Raw genomic sequence first — 22,417 nt, forward strand, 5'->3', positions numbered from 1 at the left:
AAGTTTGTGTAATATATTCTATGTTAAATCAAATAAAATATTTCTTTCTGAACATAATTTTTGTATGTCTATTTAATGCTTTAGACAAATGACTTCAAATGATCTTTTGGGGATAATTTATCAGCCAAATTTGATGTACGATAAAAAAAGTATGTATTTACTCACTCAAAAACACATAAAATAACTAAGGCTGGGAAGCAATTAAAATTTTTGACTAATTGACAATATACACAATTCCACCCTATAATAATAATAATAATAATAATAATAAAAATCCACCCACTCCTTTTTTTTTTTTTTTAATCCCCATAAATCATAAGCAGTGTCTCAGAACAAGCTGCCCACGACTGCTGACGGACTCTGTTGTATTAGCTTGTTAGCGAGTTGTACACTGTCCAGCATTTTCTCTACAATTTTGGAGCAATAGAAATGTAAATGGATACGTAAATGACTTCAGTATCTGCGATTTCTTATTCAAAACAAAACCTGCTGTACAGGCTTCTGGTCATCACTTTAGAAAACCATGTTTTCTTTATAATGGTTTCTATAGCATTCAGTAAGTTGCAAACTAATTTGATAAATGTTCTCTTTTTTGTTAGCCATGGAATCAGGGCCAATTGAAGTAGCAGCCCTAGGAAGACCTCTGTATCCTGGAATGCTTTATGACTGCCGCATGGATTCCTTCATTCCAGGTGATGTACCTACCTAAATAAAAAATAATAATAATAAATAAAAATCCCTTATTCGCCCAAATTTTGAATCACTGATTAACAGTCCTTGTGTAGCAACTCGTAACATTTGCACATTTACTTCCAGCAGCATTTCCTCGTACATAGTTAATGGCATAAGCCATTTCTCATTTCAGGTGTTACTCTGTGGAATAAGAAATCCTTGAGCGAAGATTTGGACACACGTCCGCAGCTCCTGACAGATTTGAAGTTCAGTAGCTCTGATTCTCTCTCTAGTAAGTCTGGTCTCCTGGATGTAAGTGCTTCCCTGAAAGCCAGCTTCATGGGGGGGCTGGTGGAGGTGGGAGGATCTGCCAAGTATCTGCATGACACCAAATCCTCAAACCAGCAGTCCAGAGTAACAATGTATTACAAAGAAACCTCCAGTTTTGAACAGCTCACTATGACCCAGCTGGGCCAGATCACCTACCCTCAGGTATTTGACCAGAAAACAGCAACTCATGTGGTCACGGCTGTGCTGTACGGAGCTCAGGCCTTCATGGTGTTTGATCGGACATTTTCCAAAGACCAAAACAAGCAGGAGATTGAGGGAGAACTGAATGTCATGGTCAAGAAGATCCCTGCATTTTCAATTGAAGGAAAAGGAGATGTACAAATGACAGAGGGTGAAAAGAAAAGGGCTAACAATATTAGCTGTACATTTCATGGTGACTTCCATCTTGAGCAGAACCCCACCACATACATGGAGGCCCTGAATTTGTTCGAGCAGCTTCCCACTCTGCTAAAGAAGAATAAACAGAATGGGGTTCCCATAAAAGTCTGGCTGTATCCTCTTCATTTATTGGATAACAAAGCAGCTCCGTTGAAGAGAGAAATCTGCACAAGTTTGGTTTCCATCACTGAAGATATAATTGAGGGCCTGGGAGAAGCAGAGAGGACATGCAAAGACCTGTCCAGAAGTGCAATGGAAAATTCTTTCAGTGATATCAAAGAGAGGCTGCTCTCATTTCAGGCCTCATTTAGCACTTACAAGATCATGTTCATGAAAGCAGTGGCAAAGGTCTTGCCTGGCATTCGAGAAGGACAGATGGAGGAGAAATCACTGAAAGACATCTTGGAAATCCACAGAAGCTCCCCTTTTAATGAAGGCATGCTTAACCAGTGGTTAGATGATGCAAAGTCTGAACTTCACCTCTTGAGTTTTCAAACCAACAAGCTGAAGGGGATCACAATTAAAGACTCGGATGGTCTCAACGCCATCCTCCTTGATCCTGATATTGATGATGTGGTGTGCTTGACTTTCACATCTCTGAAGTATGAAGACCCGTATCTTTTAACACTTAAGGAATACCTGAATTCTGACAAGTTTCAAGAGCAAGATGGGCAGGGGGAAATGTTTTCTATGGCACCTTTCAAAAAATGGTTCAATGATTCTGATATCATAGTAAAGATGAGAGAGAACGTATGTCATTTCAGGCATTTGTCAGAGAGCAATACAGATGCAAAGAGAATCTGCTTCGTTATTTCTGCCATTTCTGATCCCTCCAGTCAAGGCTCCTCCATCTATCTTTATGAAAAAGGGAAACTGACATGCAAACAGGTAAATTTTATGTCACTGCCACCACCGATAGTGAAGGTTGTCTTGGACAAATCCGTGTCCCTGAAACTGTGGAAGTCCCCAGATGAAGAAAAAGTGCAGTACAGAGTGGAGTACAAGCAGGTAAAAGCAGGTTCTGGAGCTGAGGAACAGTGGCTTGTCAAAAACACAGCTTATGAAGACTACACTCTGACTGGATTGGAGCCTGGAAAGCAGTACTTGATCCGCTACAAGACAGTGCACAGAAAGGGAATGAGTCGAGCCAGTGATACTGTCAACATTGTATCTTCTTCAGGTAAGCGCAATTCACATAGTCAGTGTTTGGGTTTGACAACTGTTTTAAATAACAGATGTGACTTTCAAACTGTCCTGATCACACTGCAGCTTACATACAGTATTCAAGCTGCTACTATATGAATGAATAACTACTGTAATATCAAGCCCCTTTTCGGTCCTCCTAATAGAGACTGTAACTGATGTGAATGAGAAGGCGATTTCCTTAACACTGCAAAGTTTTATCTCAGTTCAAGGAAGGAGTTGATCCATCAAATCTTAATTAATGGAAAGTGTCTCTAAATGCTTATTTATTATTATTATTATTATTATTATTATTGTACATTTTTACCCAAGCTCCGATAAACTAAACTAATGTGAGATTCCAGTTGAAGACAGTGACTAGATCTAAAACGTTCAGATGACAAACAGCTCATATCTCTGTTTCTGTGAGTTATTGGCCCCTACATGAAAACAGTGGGCAGTGTGGAGTCAGTTATTGAATTTTTTGAACAGGTTATTGAATGCTGTTGTTATTCTCATGAATAACTGAACAGTATGTGAACATTAACATATTTAGCACTCTAAAACAGAACTGACCACCATCCCAAATAGCAATTGTTTTCTGGCCCAGCTCTAGGCCACACAACAATTTTCTCTCGGCTCATGTACGACAAAGTATGGCGGCCACTGAATGGCCCAAATCTGGATATGAGTAACACATGCGCCGTAAACTTGGCCACACAAAATAGCAACAAAAATCTCAGCCAGGGATCCATCCATAGGCAGTAAAACACACTGTGACAAGCAGGGCGGGGCGAGAGCCATGAGAGAATGGAGCGAGGCCGGTGGCATGATTGCTAAGGAGCATCACCTGCGCACTGCACCGGTCTCATATCTCTCATGGAGGAGCTCCAGAAGCATAAAGGAAGGACCAACAACAGTGAAGAATGAGAGAGGACCAGGCCTGGACTATTTTACATTATGTTTTGTTTATGTGTGTGGGGCAGTGGACCGTGAGGCACTTTTTTGTTGTTTCTTTATTTTATGATTATTAAAGTTACGTTGAACATTCGCCGGTTCCCGCCTCCTTCCCTGAACAAAGAACTTTGCTACATTGGTGCCGAAACTGGGAGGAAGGAGGGACATACTGTCCGAGAGGGGGATCACGGTGCTCAGGAGGTTGTGCAGTGCAGAAGAGTGGAGACCTCGAGTGGCTGCCCAAGGCGGTGGTGCTGGAGTGATGAAAGAACAGGTGGGATGGAGAGCTATTTTCCTGGGTCGAGGTGGGGGGCTGCCATCCAAGAGGGAGTGGAGGAGTCGCCGCTGTTCAGGGAGCCTACTGTCGTCTGCCATGATGGGGAGGAGCAAGGAATGGGGGACTCCCTGCCGGCTGCCCTCAGCCGGAGGAGTCATCGCCGGCCATCAGGGGGCCGAAGAGGATCGAGCCGTCCACCGAACATCCAGTACCATCACATGGCACCGTGAAGAAGAGCCTCTCGGCTGGCTGAGGACCGAGCAACAGCGTGTCTGGGAACCGGACCAAAAATGACAATGACACACCATTTATTATAGGCAAATTCCAAACAGAAGTGAGCATCCCTATGCCCTACTCCCTTTGAAGGACAGAGCCCTTGAAGTGGGGACTTTGGAGTGAGCAGGGCACTTGTGTTTCATTATGTAGCCCTTTGGAACGCACTTGGCGAAGGGAGCAATGAAAGACAACGTAATTTTCTCAGTGACTGACAGCTGGATCTCCACAAACTAGTTCCCAAATCTCTCTGCCGTCCATCGGTTCCAACAAGGACAATGCATTGCTATTAAGCAGTCTTTGAATGGACACGTAAATGACTGCAGAGACCAAACTCTGAGCCACAGATGTGTCTGGTTTTCTCAAAAATGTGTCAGTGAGAGGCGGTAAAGAGTGCAGCGCGTATCTGTGAAGGAGAGCTGGATGAGCGTGAATGATGGCGCACAATCGCGATTAATCCGATTCTTAGCATTTTACATTGATTATCGGCCGAAATTAATGATTCATGATTCAAAAAACATGTTTCAAGATCGATGCATATGCATCGTCAGGATTTGTAATCGATGCATCGAGAAAACTAGTGAATCGTTACACCCCTACTGTACAGTATCCACTGGTGTGGTGACTGACAGCCACATATTCTCCTCAAAGCATTAGATTCATCTGCGCTGAGGAGCCGTGCCGATGCACAACCCACGTAAAGATGATAATTCTGCAAATAACTGCAATTGCAGGTTTCAAACAGAGATGGCGACAAAGAGGCCAAACTTACGGACTGCAGCTTTAACTTGTGTGCAAATTTGGAATATTGCATAAAAAAATCTGCGTATAAAGCAACGTTTCCATCCAGTGAGTCGAAGAGAACAAAATCGTCAATTGCTGATAAACTGGAGCTAAATAATAATTTTCATGTATAATAAATTACTTGCAGCTCAGAGCGCACAGACGAACAATACACTGTCATGTTATCTTGCATTCAGATACCCGGTGAACGTAATCGTGTGAGGCGCTTCTGGGACGGAACTTTACCAAACCACTTTAAAGATAGACTTTGCTCAGGCATTATAGAATGACCAAAACAGCATTTCAGATGCTGTGCAACAAGATCAGTCCCATTGCAAAGTCACATGTCTTTTTTGAAGCGCATCAGGAATTTATTTGGTAAATGTGTTTCTATTGTAGTTTATGCGCATGTTTACGTCGCATAAAAAAAATGTATCCTACTCATTTGAGAAAGTTTTCATGCACATTTTTAGAATCTATGCACATCTTGGCGTTTCCGTCCAGTGTTTTTTTTTTTTTTTTTTATGCAATATTCCAAAATGCGCATAAAAGTAAGTGGATGGAAACATAGCTAGTGTTTCCCATGATGCTGCCTTTAATCACAACCATAAGATACAGATAATTGTAGAAATAATAATAATAAAAAAACTATTGCATAACATTTTTGTTTGTATATGTAACTTTTACAGGTTCAAAACATTGTATATTTGGATAGATGCTGAAATGTACACATATGAAATGTACAACATACACAATAAAATCCTCAGTAAATATTGCTTAGTGTTTATGTAAGTCCATTATGAGTCCAAAGAAACGCTGAAGCAGTGTTGAAGTTAATGAGATGATTAAGTGATTAAGTGATCATTAGTAAAATCAACTGCAAATAAAAGAAGACATTAAGAGTCTGTTTATATGACATCGCGTCTTTCATGTACAGATGACAATGTTGTCAAAGCGATCCCCTTTCACACGGATCCACGAAAAAATGAATAAAAACGTAGTATTATTCATGCCAGGCCAGTAGTTGGCGATGTCACTTTGTAAAAAACATTATGCGCCTATAGACTGAACACGTAATACACATGCACGGGACGTCATCGTTTTTGTAGTTTACATAGAGATGATAACAGTATCATTTTCAAAAACTTGCACTTTGAATCCAGTTTTAAAAAGTTTTCAGGCCCCCAAAACGCATTGTCATGTAAATGAACAGTCAAAATGCATATAAAGTTTACCATTTTTGGTTGAAAACAGTGTTGTATCAACAGTCCCTTTTTTTTTTTTTTTTTTTTTTTTTTTTCATGATTTTACTAATGCTCAATCATCACTTAATTCATCACTGAATTATCTCATTAACTTCAACACTGCTTCAGTTTTCTTTTAACACTCTGTAGCTTGGACTCATATAAACACTGAGCAGTGTTCACTGAGGATTTTGCTGTCTGTGTTGTACATTTGAGCATCTATACAAATGCACACAAAAACGGTTTGTACAGTATCCTACCTGTAATTTTTTTTACACAATGTTTTTTACACACAAACATAAAACAACAAACATATTTATTTTATTTTAATGCTACAATTATCTGTATCTTATGTCTGTCATTAAAAGGTTAGTTCACCCAAAAATGAAAAATTCTGTCATTAATTACTCAGCCTCATGTCGTTCCACACCCGTAAGACCTTCGTTCATCTTCAGAACACAAATTAAGATTTTTTTTTTTTTTTTTTTAAATCTGATGGCTCAGTGAGGCCTGCATTGACAGCAAGTTAATTTTTCACTTTCAAATGCCCAGAAAGCTACTAAAAACATATTTAAAACAGTTCATGTAACTACAGTGGTTCAACCTTAAAGGTGCAATATGTAACATTTTTGCAGTAAAATATCCCAAAACCACTAGGCCAGTGTTATATATTTTGTTCACTTGAGTACTTACAATATCCCAAATGTTTTCAACTATTAGTAAATCGTGAGATAATTGCAATTTTAACCAAGGCTCCGGGACGTGTGAGGAGTCGCCTGTCAATTGCGTCATACCCGCGTTACCCTCGGTTTCCGGTTTTATTTTGTAGAAACCATGGAAAAACCAAAGACGCTTTAATATATTATCCGTTTTAATAGACATATTTATTTGTATTAACAGTAATACATAATTTTCTCCATTACACAATGCGTTTTAAAAATTTGTAAAAATTAATTCCATGCCATTTATCAACACAAGCCATCCAGCATTTAATATGATATTCTAAAATCGATCTATCTTACTGCAGTGTCCAACAGTGTCTCACAGCAGCCGCCGAGCGAACGCACAGAGCAACGTTATAACATCATTTTCAACACACTCAAATGTATCTAATATGATAAACAGAGCAGTGTTACCTCATACTCATGACCGGAAAAGCGGAAGCGGCGCCGGCGACTGTGTCATAATAAAAGTCCCGCTGCTCGTGAGGCGTGTGTTGCGCAATCGCTCCAGCGGCCTCGTTCAGCTCCCACAACACTCGGTCCTGCTCTGCTTCATGCTAAATAACTTCATCCATGAACATGATTTGTTTCCGAGTCCTATCCCTATTCTTTTGCACTGTTCGTTGAGGTGGAGACCACATGTCCCAAGATTCCGCTCTAAAACTTGGCGTCATCAAGCTACGCCTTTGTTTTGAATAGGTTTCTAGCGACCTCTAGTGGCCAAAATTATTACATATTGTACCTTTAATATTATGAAGCAATGAGAGTACTTTTTATGCACCAAAAAAACAAACAACTTTATTCAACAATATCTACTGGTGGGCGATTTCAAAACACTGCTTCATGAAGCTTCAAAGCTTTACGAATCTTTTGTTTCGAATCAGGGGTTAGAGTGTATCAGAGTGTATCAAACTGCTAAAGTCACGTGAACCATTGAAATTTCGAAACATGTAACGAAGCCTTGTTTACTGAAATCACATAATTTTGGCAGTTTGATACACTCTCCGAACCACTGATTCAAAACAAAAGATTTGTAAAGCTTCAAAGCTTCATGAAGCAGTGTTTTGAAATCGCCCTTCACAAGATATTGTTAAATAAAGTCGTTATTTAATTTTTTTGGCACACAAAAAGTATTTTCATTGCTTCATAACATTAAGGTTGAACCACTGTAGTCGCATGAACTGTTTTAAATATGTCTTTAGTAGCTTTCTGGGCATTTGAAAGTCTAAATTAACTTTCTGGCAATGGAGGCCTCACTGAGCCGGATTTCATCAAAAATATCTTAATTTGTGTTCTGAAGATGTACAAAGGTCTTACAGGTCTAGAATGACATGAGGGTGAGTAATTAATGACAGAATTTTCATTTTTGGGTGAACTAACCCTTTAAAGGAAACAGTGGCTCACTGGGAAACACTTTGACTTCACAGAAAGGTAAATGGTTCGAATCCCAATTGAACCAGAAGGTTGCACCTCAGGTCCGGTTTTCCTCACAATCCAGCAATGTGTGAGTTGCAGACACTAAAATGTCTATAGGTGTGAAAATGTGTTTTACTCTGCTGCAATGTGAATGCCACCATTGTTTTTCTTTTAGTTCCTTTCTCAGAACAACCTGTGATTGTGGGTGGGACAGGAGGAAATGAATTCTTCTTTAATACTCCTTCCAGCAGCACTTTTGAGAGGATCATCTTTACTTTAAATCAAGTGTGTGAATATTGTTTTCAATTCTATTTTCTCATCTTTGATTCCTACTATTTATTGCCTTATTTTCATTTACTTATTCACATGAAATACATGTGTGCCTTTTAGGAAACACTGAGAACAATCCAGGTGACCTTCAAAGGCGGCCACAAGATTGAAGTTGGCGCTCTAAAAGGAACTTCCCAGCATGAATTTCTATTTGACCACAATGATAAAATTGTTGCTGCAACACTGTGGCCAAATAAGAATCAGAACAGATGTGGAGGTTTGGAATTTGTGGTTGCCAAAAGCAATGGTAAGAGAACAACATTATCTGTCAAGTGTCCACAGCTGGGTATGCCTGTCAAGGTTGATGTGAAGTCTGGAAAGTGTTACGGCATTGCGGGGAGGAGCGGAGATGAAATTGATGCTCTGGGCTTCTACTTCATTTAGCCTCCATCTCTCTCTATATATATATATATATATATATATTATATACACACACATATTATATATATATATATATATATATATATATATATATCTGTTGCTGACAGTATTTTTGAATATCTGAGCGTCTAACATCTAAACAGCCAATCATATATGCATGTATAAGTTAGTATACTGTGGTAGAAAAAAAAAATCATAAAAGAAATAAAAAGAAAATAAAGGATATAAAATTAGGGAAGTTGTTGTAATAAGGGTGAATATAGACTCAGAAAAGTCTTTGGAACATTATTTTTGTCAAGTGTGATTTCTGCTTCAATAAAATATGAATGTGTTTGCTGCAGTAAATATATCAAGATGCCCTGAATATTCACAAAGTTTATGAGAAGGTTATGAGAAGATTTGAAAATAGTAAAAGACACATATAGCAAGGACGACTTTAAACAGATATGTCACTTATGCATTTTTGTACACCATGTTATCATGTAATCTAGACTTTAGAATGATTAATCCTGTGAAAGACAATTTTTTTTGCATTGCATTTTGCAATAATTTTGCATTGTTGAATGTAACCAGTCAGAGATTGTATTGTGTAAATTTACTAACCCTTGCATCATTTACAAAGTATAAATATGTATGTATTCTTTTGTTCGGCGAGTCTCTCTTAGTAAATGAAACCAGAGAACTCTCGGCCACTAAATAAACTTTTGTTCCTGCAAAGAGCAATGTTGTCTGGTATATGCTGCAGCACATAGTACAAACCCGATTCCAAAAAAGTTGGGACACTGTACAAATTGTGAATAAAAAAGGAATGCAATGATGTGGAAGTTTCAAATTTCAATATTTTATTCAGAATACAACATAGATGACATGTATCATTTTAAGGGAAAAATAAGTTGATTTTAAATTTCATGGCATCAACACATCTCAAAAAAGTTGGGACAAGGCCATGTTTACCACTGTGTGGCATCCCCTCTTCTTTTTATAACAGTCTGCAAACGTCTGGGGACTGAGGAGACAAGTTGCTCAAGTTTAGGAATAGGAATGTTGTCCCATTCTTGTCTAATACAGGCTTCTAGTTGCTCAACTGTCTTAGGTCTTCTTTGTCGCATCTTCCTCTTTATGATGCGCCAAATGTTTTCTATGGATGAAAGATCTGGACTGCAGGCTGGCCATTTCAGTACCCGGATCCTTCTTCTACGCAGCCATGATGTTGTAATTGATGCAGTATGTGGTCTGGCATTGTCATGTTGGAAAATGCAAGGTCTTCCCTAAAAGAGACGACGTCTGGATGGGAGCATATGTTGTTCTAGAACTTGGATATACCTTTCAGCATTGATGGTGACTTTCCAGATGTGTAAGCTGCCCATGCCACACGCACTCATGCAACCCCATACCATCAGAGATGCAGGCTTCTGAACTGAGCGCTGATAACAACTTGGGTGTCCTTGTCCTCTTTAGTCCGGATGACATGGCATCCCAGTTTTCCAAAAAGAACTTCAAATTTTGATTTGTCTGACCACAGAACAGTTTTCCACTTTGCCACAGTCCATTTTAAATGAGCCTTGGCCCAGAGAAAACGCCTGCGCTTCTGGATCATGTTTAGATATGGCTTCTTTTTTGACCTATAGAGTTTTAGCCGGCAACGGCAAATGGCACGGTGGATTGTGTTCACCGACAATGTTTTCTGGAAGTATTCCTGAGCCCATGTTGTGATTTCCATTACAGTAGCATTCCTGTATGTGATGCAGTGCCGTCTAAGGGCCCGAAGATCACGGGCATTCAGTATGGTTTTCCGGCCTTGACCCTTACGCACAGAGATTGTTACAGATTCTCTGAATCTTTGGATGATATTATGCACTGTAGATGATGATAACTTCAAACTCTTTGCAATTTTTCTCTGAGAAACTCCTTTCTGATATTGCTCCACTATTTTTCGCCGCAGCATCGGGGGAATTGGTGATCCTCTGCCCATCTTGACTTCTGAGAGACACTGCCACTCTGAGAGGCTCTTTTTATACCCAATCATGTTGCCAATTGACCTAATAAGTTGCAAATTGGTCCTCCAGCTGTTCCTTATATGTACATTTAACTTTTCCGGCCTTTTATTGCTACCTGTCCCAACTTTTTTGGAATGTGTAGCTCTCATGAAATCCAAAATGAGCCAATATTTGGCATGACATTTCAAAATGTCTCACTTTCAACATTTGATATGTTATCTATATTCTATTGTGAATAAAATATAAGTTTATGAGATTTGTAAATTAGTGCATTCCTTTTTTATTCACAATTTGTACAGTGTCCCAACTTTTTTGGAATCTGGTTTGTATGTATATCATAAGACAATATATTATCACTGGTGTCAAAAGTATTCACATTCATTACTCAGCTAGAAGTATAGATACTAGGGTTTAAAAAGACTTCTGTAGAAGTTGAAGTATCAACTCAAGCTTTTTACTCAAGTAAAAGTGTAAAAGTACTGGTTTCAAAACTACTTAAAGTATAAAATTAAAAGTAATGTAAGGAAAAAAATGCCATTAAGGACAAAAGCTTAGGCCGCGCCAGTGTTGGGGGTAACGAGTTACAAAGTTAGAATAGCCTACTTATCACAACATGGTCAATCGCGTTGTCAATCACAAACGCTAATTTATTCAAACGTCTCTCTAACCACTCTACCTACTGTAGCTTAATTGCGGAGGACGAAGAGAAAGCACCCGTTTGATAAATGAGCCAGTAGTGGAGAAATAATAACTTTTAAGAAATAATCTTTTTTGAGTAACGACCCCAGCTCTGGCTATGTCCTCCTTGCTGGAGTGTGACGTGATTTGTGTCATGTGCAGGTGCGATGGATTGTGTACAAACCAATAGGGTGTCGGAATGGTATATGTTTATACTTCTCATCCAACCACAATCAAATTCACTCTATCCGGATGGCACGATTTATCTAGATAGGTTTTATTTATTTTTTTATTTTTTTTCAAGCCAGAATGAAAACAAGCCAAAATGAAATAGGTGTAACGAGGCTATTTTTAAAATGTAAGGAGTAGAAAGTACAGATAATTGCGTGAAAATGTAAGGAGTAGAAGTAAAAAGTCGGCTGAAAAATAATTACTCCAGTAAAGTATAGATACCCAAAATTTCTCCTTAAGTAAGGTAAGTATTTGTACTCTGTTACTTGACACCTCTGCATAGAAAACAGCTCAAATAACAGAAATCAATATAAAAAGAATTGCCAAAATACAAAATAATTATGTAAATTGATAAAATAACTGATAGAGAGATTTTGTGTGAAATTACAGTTTTTTACGATTGTTTACACACTAAAATAAAAATTTCCACACAATTTGCAAAATTCTACTTCAATGAGCAAAACACCTCCACAGATTTGCACAACATTACACACAATGTCTGCTTCACCCTTTTTGCAAAACATTACACACAGTGATTTGTAAAACTCTACACACATTTTCACACCTTAGACACAGATAAGGATTGTGAGGTTACTTCCTTGTCATTACAAAGCCCCGGATTGCCAATGACCACCAATGAACGAATTGGATAATCACATCCACCAGGTGTGGAAGCACACATGTGCTAATTTGAAAACGCAGCACTCAGGTGTGCTATAAAAGGCAGCAGGTGAGTTCACCTGTCTTCAACAAAAATGGAAAGAGCTAGAAGAAGAAGAGTGAGAATGAGAGGGGGAGCTCAAAGAAGAAATGAAGGAGGTAGAGGAAGAGGAGAAGGAGGTAGAGGAGGAGGCCCAGGTAGAGGAAGAGGAGAAGAAGGAGATAGAGGAAGAGGTAGAGAAGGACTTGAAGAGTTGATAGAACCTGAACAAAGAAGACGAGGACCAAATTTGACTCAAGAAATCCGTGCAACACTTACTGACCATGTTATCAACCATGGACTGACACTGATGGAAGCTGGACAAAGAGTTCAACCAAATCTCAGTAGAAATACTGTTGCGTCAGTAATTCGGACATTTCATCGAGAAAACAGGTAAGCTAACCACACAGTACATTGGAATTGAAGCTTGCTGTACTTATCAATATTGTTTACTGTGACATTTGACAGTAGGCTGCATGTGTATTTTTTTATATGTATATATATATATTTTTTTTTACATAGGATTGAGGGTCGAGGACACCAAGGTGGAAGGGGCCCTATGTTCACTCGTGCACAAGAGGCCGCCATTGTGAACATGGTTTTGACCAATAATTGTATCAGGCTGCGAGAAATCCAAGCCAATATCATCAATGATGACCATATTTTCAATAACATCCAACGAGTCTCTCTGTCAACATTAGGTCGAATCCTCAAGAAAAATCAAATATACATGAAGCAACTGTATCGGGTAACATTTGACAGAAATTCAGAGAGAGTGAAACATCTGCGCAATGAGTATGTGGAGGTATGTATTGTTCATCTTACTGTGGTGTGGTATTGTGCACTGCTCATAATGTTCTGGCACAAAAAAATACTGTGCAATAGATATTGAATAGCATCCTATTGTCTTTTACTGTTTCAGAGAGTCTTGCAAATGGATGCTGCATAAATTCAACATAACATTACCCTTTGCTAACATCACTTGACATTTGACTTGACATTTGATATTCAGCAGTGCTTTGATCTGCCTGCATTGACACTATTCTTTTAAGAGCTGCTGTGCAGCCAAATAATGCACCAGTTATCAATGTAAAGCTGCTTTGACACAATCTACATTGTAAAAAGCGCTATATAAATAAAGGTGACTTGACTTGACTTGACTTTGCGCTGCTATTACACAAAATGGGGTCCTCCACCACCATGCAAATCTGGGACCCTATAATGCAAATCTAATACTTGCATTTCTTGACAGATTGCACGAGATTGTCACAGCATAAAACCAAGTGGACCAGATGCGGTACATTGTCGTTTGGGACAATGTCTCATTCCATCGGGCTGCTCTGGTCCAGAATTGGTTCCATGAGCACCTTGAATTTTAAGTCTTATACCTTCCCCCATACTCCCCCTTCCTGAATCCAATAGAAGAGTTTTTTTCAGCATGGCGGTGGAAGGTATACGACCTGCGGCCCTATGACCGTTTGCCCCTCATTCAGGCCATGGAGCAGGCCTGTGATCATATCGAAGCAGCTGCTGTGCAGGGGAGGATTCGTCACATGAGGCGATTCTTCCAACGGTGCCTGGCCAATGAAGACATAGCCTGTGATGTGGATGAAATCTTATGGCCTGATCCAGCCAGACGGAGAGATGATGAATAGTTACAGTATTCTTGTTGCTTTTACAGTAGTTTTTCTTCAGAGTCAAAGTGCACTGTTCTCCCCTAGTCCTTCCTTACAGACTACCTTCCTAAATCTTTTGGAACAGAATGGCTCCCTGATTGTTTTAAAGTGCTGAACATTTCAAAAAAACACTGTGTCTGGCTTCGTCACCAATAAATCTGACCTCAGCACTGTACTAGAATGCCACAAGAGAGAAACACTGACATCTTTCATCAACCTGAGACACCACGCATCTAACCCGAGACACCAAGCATCTAGACTGAGACACCAAGCAACTTATAAAACATTACCAATTGCCAATATTGTTACGGCCATCTAGGGTCAGCCGTAACATAAATGAATGTGTGCAGGTAAATTTATTAACAATATATAATGAAAACCATAAATAAAGGGATTAAATTCAGGAGTGGACCAGGCCAAAATAACAAACAAAAACAACGAATTTAAGTACCCTCTAAATTCCCTAAAAAAAAAAAAAAAAAAAACATAAAAAGAAAATTACAAAGCAACTTCCCTAACTCCCTTAACCCAAAACACAGAATAAAGATATATGCAAAAAGAAACGGCGTCACACTCCCTACTTCCCTTAAAGTATACAAATAATATTTACATAATGTAACTGAAAGCAAAAGCAATACTGAAAATTATAACTCAAACTGAACAAAAGCAAATTTTACAAAGCACACACAAACACAGGAGAAATCAAGACAGAGCAACAAACAAAATGGCACAAAGTCGGCCTCGATATAGTGTTTGGGGTGGTCCTTATATCATCGCAGCAGGAAACAGCCAATCGAGCCCAGACCAATCAGGATCTCTGCACAGGCCACACCTTCTCCTGCACAAAAACACTCAAAACATACATGGCAACAGTGCCTAAAAACATCGGATGTAACAATATATAATAACGTTTCAGTCTACAGTTAAAATAAGTAACGTTAAAACAGCACAGACAGGTGTTTGAATCCTGTGAGCCGTAATTAGGATGCTCCCTCTACAAATGAACTTTTTTTTGCCAGTAATTATTTGATGACATTTGACCGTTCATGTTTGAAAAAAGAGAATATTAAACAAACCTTTAAGTAACCTAGATCGACGTCGTTTCTCTGGGGCTGTTTCGCAGTCTTTTCGGGGCATGTAAACGGCTCTCCTTGACCTTGCGAACAAGCCACGCCCTCGTGCTGTCGTCAGACTCGAAACCCCAAGTATTTAGTCTGAGCCGACACCAACCCGGGAAGAAGCTTGTTGTAGTCCAAACCGGTCGTTTTTTTGTAGGCATTAAACTGTCATAACTTTAAAAGACAATATCTCCGTTTGCATTGAACTTTCAGCGCTGTAACTTTGCAGATACTGTTTATGCTCAAGCAGCAACATTACACACTAACTAAAGTTAAAAAGTGAAATCGCAATGAACCACCCCTTTAAGACATGTTAAACAGCACCCATAAACACAATCAAGCCTAGAAAAAAAACAGTGAACCACCCCTTTAACCCTCTGGAGCCGTATGGACTATTTTTTATGATGGATGGATACATTTATTTTGGGCTTCAAAAATACCCCCCCCCCCCCATTCACAACCATTATAAATCTTTTGAGAGCCACACTGCAAAAAATGCTTTTCTTACTTAGTATTTTGTCTTGTTTCCATTCCAAATATCTAGAAATTGTTCAAACAAGATGCTTTTACTAGATAGTTAAAATGACATAAGTTGTTTTTTTCTTGTTTTATGGGAGAAAAAAAAATCAAAATGAAGTGAGTTTTTGCTTAAAACAAGCTAAATGATCTGCCAATGGGGTAAGAAAATAATCTTGTTTCTATTTAGGACTTTCAAACAGATTTCAGATTTTTGAAAACAAGAATAAATATTTTATGTCATTTTAATTATCTAGAAAAAGCATCTTGATTTATCAATTTCTAGATATTTGAAATGGAAACAAGACAAAAATACTAAGTAAGAAAAACATTTTTGTAGTGCAGGATAATTTTAAATATATCTCAGATTGTGTTTGTCTGAAAGAAGAAAGTCATATACACCTAGGATGGCTTGAGGGTGAGTAAATCATGGGATAATTTTCTTTTTTGGGTAACAAACCCTTTAATGTCTTCTTTTATCTTCGGTTGATTTCATCTAAGGCTGTGGCTGGAAGTTTTTCTCTTTTTCTGTTCTTGTTGTTTCTTTCCTTCAGTGATTCTGCTGGTTAACAGCAGGACTGGTTTACGTCACGTGACAAGCATTGATAACGACACAAGAGTGGGTAACTTCTGTCCACCTCGTCTATAAGCAAGGACTAAAATAAAGAAATTTAATATGAATTAATATCAATTCTGGAATAAAACATTTTTTTTTAAATCGTAAACAAAACAATTGCGATAGTTAGGTGAATCGATTTTTTTTCTCCCAGCCCTAACATCTATATAGCAATAATAAATAGTGCGTGTAATTTCTCCAGTACCAACGGCAGAACTGATAATGTCCAAGCTTATCGATACTCTGGTCTTTCATAATTTAGCCCCGGGGCCTGTTTAACACTCAGGGGTCGGCTGGTCGCGCCTGCGATACCACCTTGGTTTTTTCTTATCAGTATGAAAGAGACTCAAAATACTCCGTCAATGTTGCACATACAATTAAGAGTTATACACCATTTTAATCTGTGAAATATCTTCTTTTATTTGTGTACACTCAGAGTAAAAACAAAATGTTGTGCTTTTTGCAAAATAAAGAAAACTAACATGATGCGTGATCTGTCGTCTCCCTCTGAACGAAGTCCAATCTGATGGTTCTCAGAAAATGAAGTGTAACTTAGTAAATACTAATCACAAAAAAATTTGACTTATGTCTAAAGAAACGTAGAAAAATGTCAGGTTTTAAATCGTGTAAGTCAAATCGAAAACAAATATTCTCTGTTTATGTAATCTGTATGAAAAGAAAGCCATGTCAGACGCCCGTGATTCAGCTCATTACCGCTAATGCGGCCACGCCCACGGAGCGAGCGCTATTCAGACGCAAATTCTGAGGCAATACATGTATACATCGTTTCAATCATGTATTTATTGTCTTGAAAAGTGTTTATCTGTATGTTATAGGCATGGTTAGCGATCTCTGGAAGCCTCTGTTAGTTCCTGGAATGTCACATAGCCTGTTCTTCTTTAGATTAATTTGTGGACTAAATGTGCACAGAGCGCCCTCCGGCTGCAAGTATGAATTGAAAACACAGTATCCAGCCTTCATAGTGATGACAATAAATATTGAATAAATATTACTCCTCTGTATAGAAAATTGACATAAACATGAGAATCCATCAATATTTCTCCAAATGTGCATGCTTTTAAGCTAAAAGGCTATATGAAATGCCATAGAGGTAACATAATTGTTCAGACACTTTGCATCACAGAAATACATTATATTTTAAAGTATATAATAGAATACCATTATTTTAAATTGTAATAATATTTCACAGTATTGCTGTTTTTTCTGTATGTTTGATATACCATGATGAGCTTCAGACATGATCACAGAGGGTTTTTTCATAGCCTACCTGACCGAAAGGCCTCATTATTATGCAGGTCATTAGAGGTCTTTATGCGATTCTTTTGTCTTCTCAGGTGTGAATCACAGCATTATTCACGAAGATTCACACCTCCACGCATACTGTGTTTCTTGACAAAAAGTGTCTTACAAAAACTAAATCAATATATTGTTTTATATGAACGAGTAGGCAGGATAATTTCACATAATTTTGAAGCAAAAACTCTAGTCTACAACCTCCAATAACCAGAAGTCTTGTGAACACAGATTTAATATAATTTTTTTGGTCTTATTTCAGTGACTTAAGTTTTTTGTTTTTTCAATAACCATGCATAAATGTTATTCCTTCAAAAAAACAAACATGTACATACATGTTGCTCACATATTATTGTAGCCTAGTTTGTGCTGAATACAGTGTAATGACACTTTTGTCATTAATATGTTTATAAACAACTGAAAAAAGCACAAATGTCAGGGCATGTCAAAACTTCTCCAGGGCCCCGAAAATCCTCAGACCCCAGAGGGTTAAACAATGGAGGTTGCTAACTTGTGATTACTTTAGATTGGAAACTTGCCCATATAAAGTCAACAACACATTCTGTCTTAACTGTAAAATTGCCAGAGCAGAGAACAGATGCTAATGAAAAATAAATGTGATTTTACTTTACAACAAAGTGTTGAATTTTTTTTACAAAGTTCAGCTCCACACAATTGATTTTGTAGCTTTGATGCTTGTGTTTATAGTTTTAAGAGAATGTGTTTGTAAATAACTAAAGTATATGTAAACCTAATAGAACAAAGTGTTAAAGAAGACAAAAAATGGTATACTGTACATACTAAATTTCCTCAAACAATGACTTAATCATTCCAGTTTTATGTTTGTGTAATTTTGATATTGTAGTGTCTTTAGTCTTGTGATTACATTACATTACATTTGTATTGTATTTATTGTATAAATACTGTTTCTTTTACCTTGTAATTTTTGTACAAGTCTATTTACTACAAAAACACTTATAAAAAAAAATAAAAAAGTAACTGACTATATTAAGCCAAACAACTATGGTGATGTATTTGTTCAAACAATATTTTAATCTGAATTGAGTCTAGGCATACTACAGATTTAAGCTATACTTTATGCTATAATTTATTTGTGTAACTATAGTAAACTTGAATAATTTTGTTTTATACTGTTCAGATACATTATTAACAACTAGAATAAGGCTCGAAATTGCGACCATTTAAGTCGCATATGCTCCCTAAATTTAATCTGTGCGACCATTTGTGCGAGTGCAAATAATTATTGAGGTGCAACCTGTTTTCATTTCTCTACAAAATGCTGGCTAATTACTGCAGAGTATGTGCCTGCTGTGAGCTGATACAGTGGCCGGTCCACCGTTCTATCACATAACCAATTAAACTTCATCTTTACCTTCTTGCGTTTAAAGCAGATTTTAGGTTGGTTAATATTAGCCGTCAATCACTCCTTTTCACTGCACATATCATTTATACCATTACATGTATCATTTACAATATATATGATAAAGTTAAGTGTACATCATATCTCATCTCAGAGCATGATTCTGACTTCATATCATTGCTGTTGACTGGAATGTGATTATTTTTATTTTTGTCTTTTAGTGGTGACGTGTATGGGGTGGCGATACAAGATGTCACAAACAGTCTGGCCTATAACACGTTTGTCTTAGGGCTGTTTATTGTTTGTTTGCTCTATTGATAATATTTGTTTAACATACACATGACCAAGAATGCCGTTTTTCTGAATATCCTGAGGAAAACCATCACTATTGAAAATGTGACACTGATTGCAATAGTTCAATAAACTGTAAAAAGTAGTTAAAATTAAATCACTTACTTTTTAGAGGCAATATTATCTGTTTTTGTGCCGTTTCAGAAGCGAAAATAGTTCCAAAGATCATGGAGGACAGCAGGACCATGGCCCATTTTCACGCACAAGATTTACATACGAAGGAGGAAACAATGGTGTTTGAGACTCACTGTATGTCATTTCCATGTACAGAACTCTTATTATTCAACTATGCCAAGGTAAATTTAATTTTACAATCTAGGGCACCTTTAAAAATATTCTTTCCAACATTTATTATATAAAAAAAAACATATACACAACATATACAAATTTTAGAAATTAAAATTGAAGATGAAGCACACATTTAATAAGATTAGAGAAAAAAATACCTTTATAAAAAATGCCCTGGGGTAAATATGCAGATTTAAATATCAAAGCTGATAGAACACTGATGAGAATATTGCTTCAGAATAAATTATTTTTACAACACAAAAATCCTTTTTTTTTTTTTTTTCCAGACAAGTGACTTTTTACTTGGAAAAGTGAATGACAAGGCTTAATGTCGATGCCCTGTGTGTGTGTATATATATATATATATATATATACACACACACACACACACACACACACACAGGTGCTGGTCATATAATTAGAATATCATCAAAAAGTTGATTTATTTCACTAATTCCATTCAAAAAGTGAAACTTGTATATTATATTCATTCATTACACACAGACTGATATATTTCAAATGTTTATTTCTTTTAATTTTGATGATTATAACTGACAACTAAGGAAAATCCCAAATTCAGTATCTCAGAAAATTAGAATATTACTTAAGACCAATACAAAGAAAGGATTTTTAGAAATCTTGGCCAACTGAAAAGTATGAACATGAAAAGTATGAACATGTACAGCACTCAATACTTAGTTGGGGCTCCTTTTGTCTGAATTACTGCAGCAATGCGGCGTGGCATGGAGTCGATCAGTCTGTGGCACTGCTCAGGTGTTATAAGAGCCCAGGTTGCTCTGATAGTGGCCTTCAGCTCTTCTGCATTGTTGGGTCTGGCATATCGCATCTTCCTCTTCACAATACCCCATAGATTTTCTATGGGGTTAAGGTCAGGCGAGTTTGCTGGCCAATTAAGAACAGGGATACCATGGTCCTTAAACCAGGTACTGGTAGCTTTGGCACTGTGTGCAGGTACCAAGTCCTGTTGGAAAATGAAATCTGCATCTCCATAAAGTTGGTCAGCAGCAGGAAACATGAAGTGCTCTAAAACTTCCTGGTATACGGCTGCGTTGACCTTGGACCTCAGAAAACACAGTGGACCAACACCAGCAGATGACATGGCACCCCAAACCATCACTGACTGTGGAAACTTTACACTGGACCTCAAGCAACGTGGATTGTGTGCCTCTCCTCTCTTCCTCCAGACTCTGGGACCCTGATTTCCAAAGGAAATGCAAAATTTACTTTCATCAGAGAACATAACTTTGGACCACTCAGCAGCAGTCCAGTCCTTTTTGTCTTTAGCCCAGGCGAGACGCTTCTGACACTGTCTGTTGTTCAAGAGTGGCTTGACACAAGGAATGCGACAGCTGAAACCCATGTCTTGCATACGTCTGTGCGTAGTGGTTCTTGAAGCACTGACTCCAGCTGCAGTCCACTCTTTGTGAATCTCCCCCACATTTTTGAATGGGTTTTGTTTCACAATCCTCTCCAGGGTGCGGTTATCCCTATTGCTTGTACACTTTTTTCTACCACATCTTTTCCTTCCCTTCGCCTCTCTATTAATGTGCTTGGACACAGAGCTCTGTGAACAGCCAGCCTCTTTTGCAATGACCTTTTGTGTCTTGCCCTCCTTGTGCAAGGTGTCAATGATCGTCTTTTGGACAACTGTCAAGTCAGCAGTCTTCCCCATGATTGTGTAGCCTACAGAACTAGACTGAGAGACCATTTAAAGGTCTTTGCAGGTGTTTTGAGTTAATTAGCTGATTAGAATGTGGCACCAGGTGTCTTCAATATTGAACCTTTTCACAATATTCTAAGTTTCTGAGATACTGAATTTGGGATTTTGCTTAGTTGTCAGTTATAATCATCAAAATTAAAAGAAATAAACATTTGAAATATATCAGTCTGTGTGTAATGAATGAATATAATATACAAGTTTCACTTTTTGAATGGAATTAGTGAAATAAATCAACTTTTTGATGATATTCTAATCATATGACCAGCACCTGTATATGCTATACACACACACATTTTTATTGTGGTGCTCCTAATTTTTTGAAGTTGGAAGCACCAGTGCTACCAAGTAAAAAAGTAAATTTGGAGCTTTAGCCAGCCTGTTCAGCTACTTCCAGCTTAAACCAGCTGAAACCAGCCAATCAGCTTAGGCTGGTTTTAGTTGGATTTTTCAGCAGGGCAGTCACAAAAGTAATCAGATTAAATAATAAAATATAGTGCGATATTTCAAAATAGAACTACAAACAATGCCATGTCGTGGTGTCTCCCTCTCCTTCTGTTTGATAACATGGGGAACTGTGATTCTGCTTCACAAATCAAGCAGAGATTGACCGCGCTCTGATCGAATGAGTGATTGACAGCGCTCTCATCCAGTGGCGTTGGGCATTGTCAGGTTGACAGAAAATCTAGCCCTATGATGTTGGGGGGGCACCAGGGGTGGCCAATCATATTCCAGGGGGGGTCGGTGCCATCCCGTGCCACCCCTCTAGACACGCTCCTGACCGGTGGTTCTTAAAAAAAATAATAATAATTTAAACAATTACATTGAGAGCATGTGTTTGCGGGAC

The 22,417-nt window shown here is 38.0% G+C and overlaps 1 protein-coding gene across 1 annotated transcript; it reads left to right on the forward strand.

Annotated features, from left to right (window-relative positions):
- Nucleotides 1–580: 580 nt before the first annotated feature.
- LOC127508768 (cytolytic toxin-alpha-like) lies at nucleotides 581–9,679 on the forward strand. Its single transcript, XM_051887133.1, has 4 exons — nucleotides 581–692; nucleotides 866–2,581; nucleotides 8,431–8,540; nucleotides 8,646–9,679. Exons 1-4 carry the CDS (start codon nucleotides 581–583, stop codon nucleotides 8,967–8,969), a joined length of 2,262 nt encoding a protein of 753 aa, XP_051743093.1. The 3' UTR covers nucleotides 8,970–9,679.
- The last annotated feature ends 12,738 nt before the right edge of the window (nucleotides 9,680–22,417 follow it).

Source organism: Ctenopharyngodon idella, chromosome 3 (genome assembly GCF_019924925.1).
Source record: "Ctenopharyngodon idella isolate HZGC_01 chromosome 3, HZGC01, whole genome shotgun sequence".
Taxonomy (NCBI): Eukaryota; Metazoa; Chordata; class Actinopteri; order Cypriniformes; family Xenocyprididae; genus Ctenopharyngodon; species Ctenopharyngodon idella.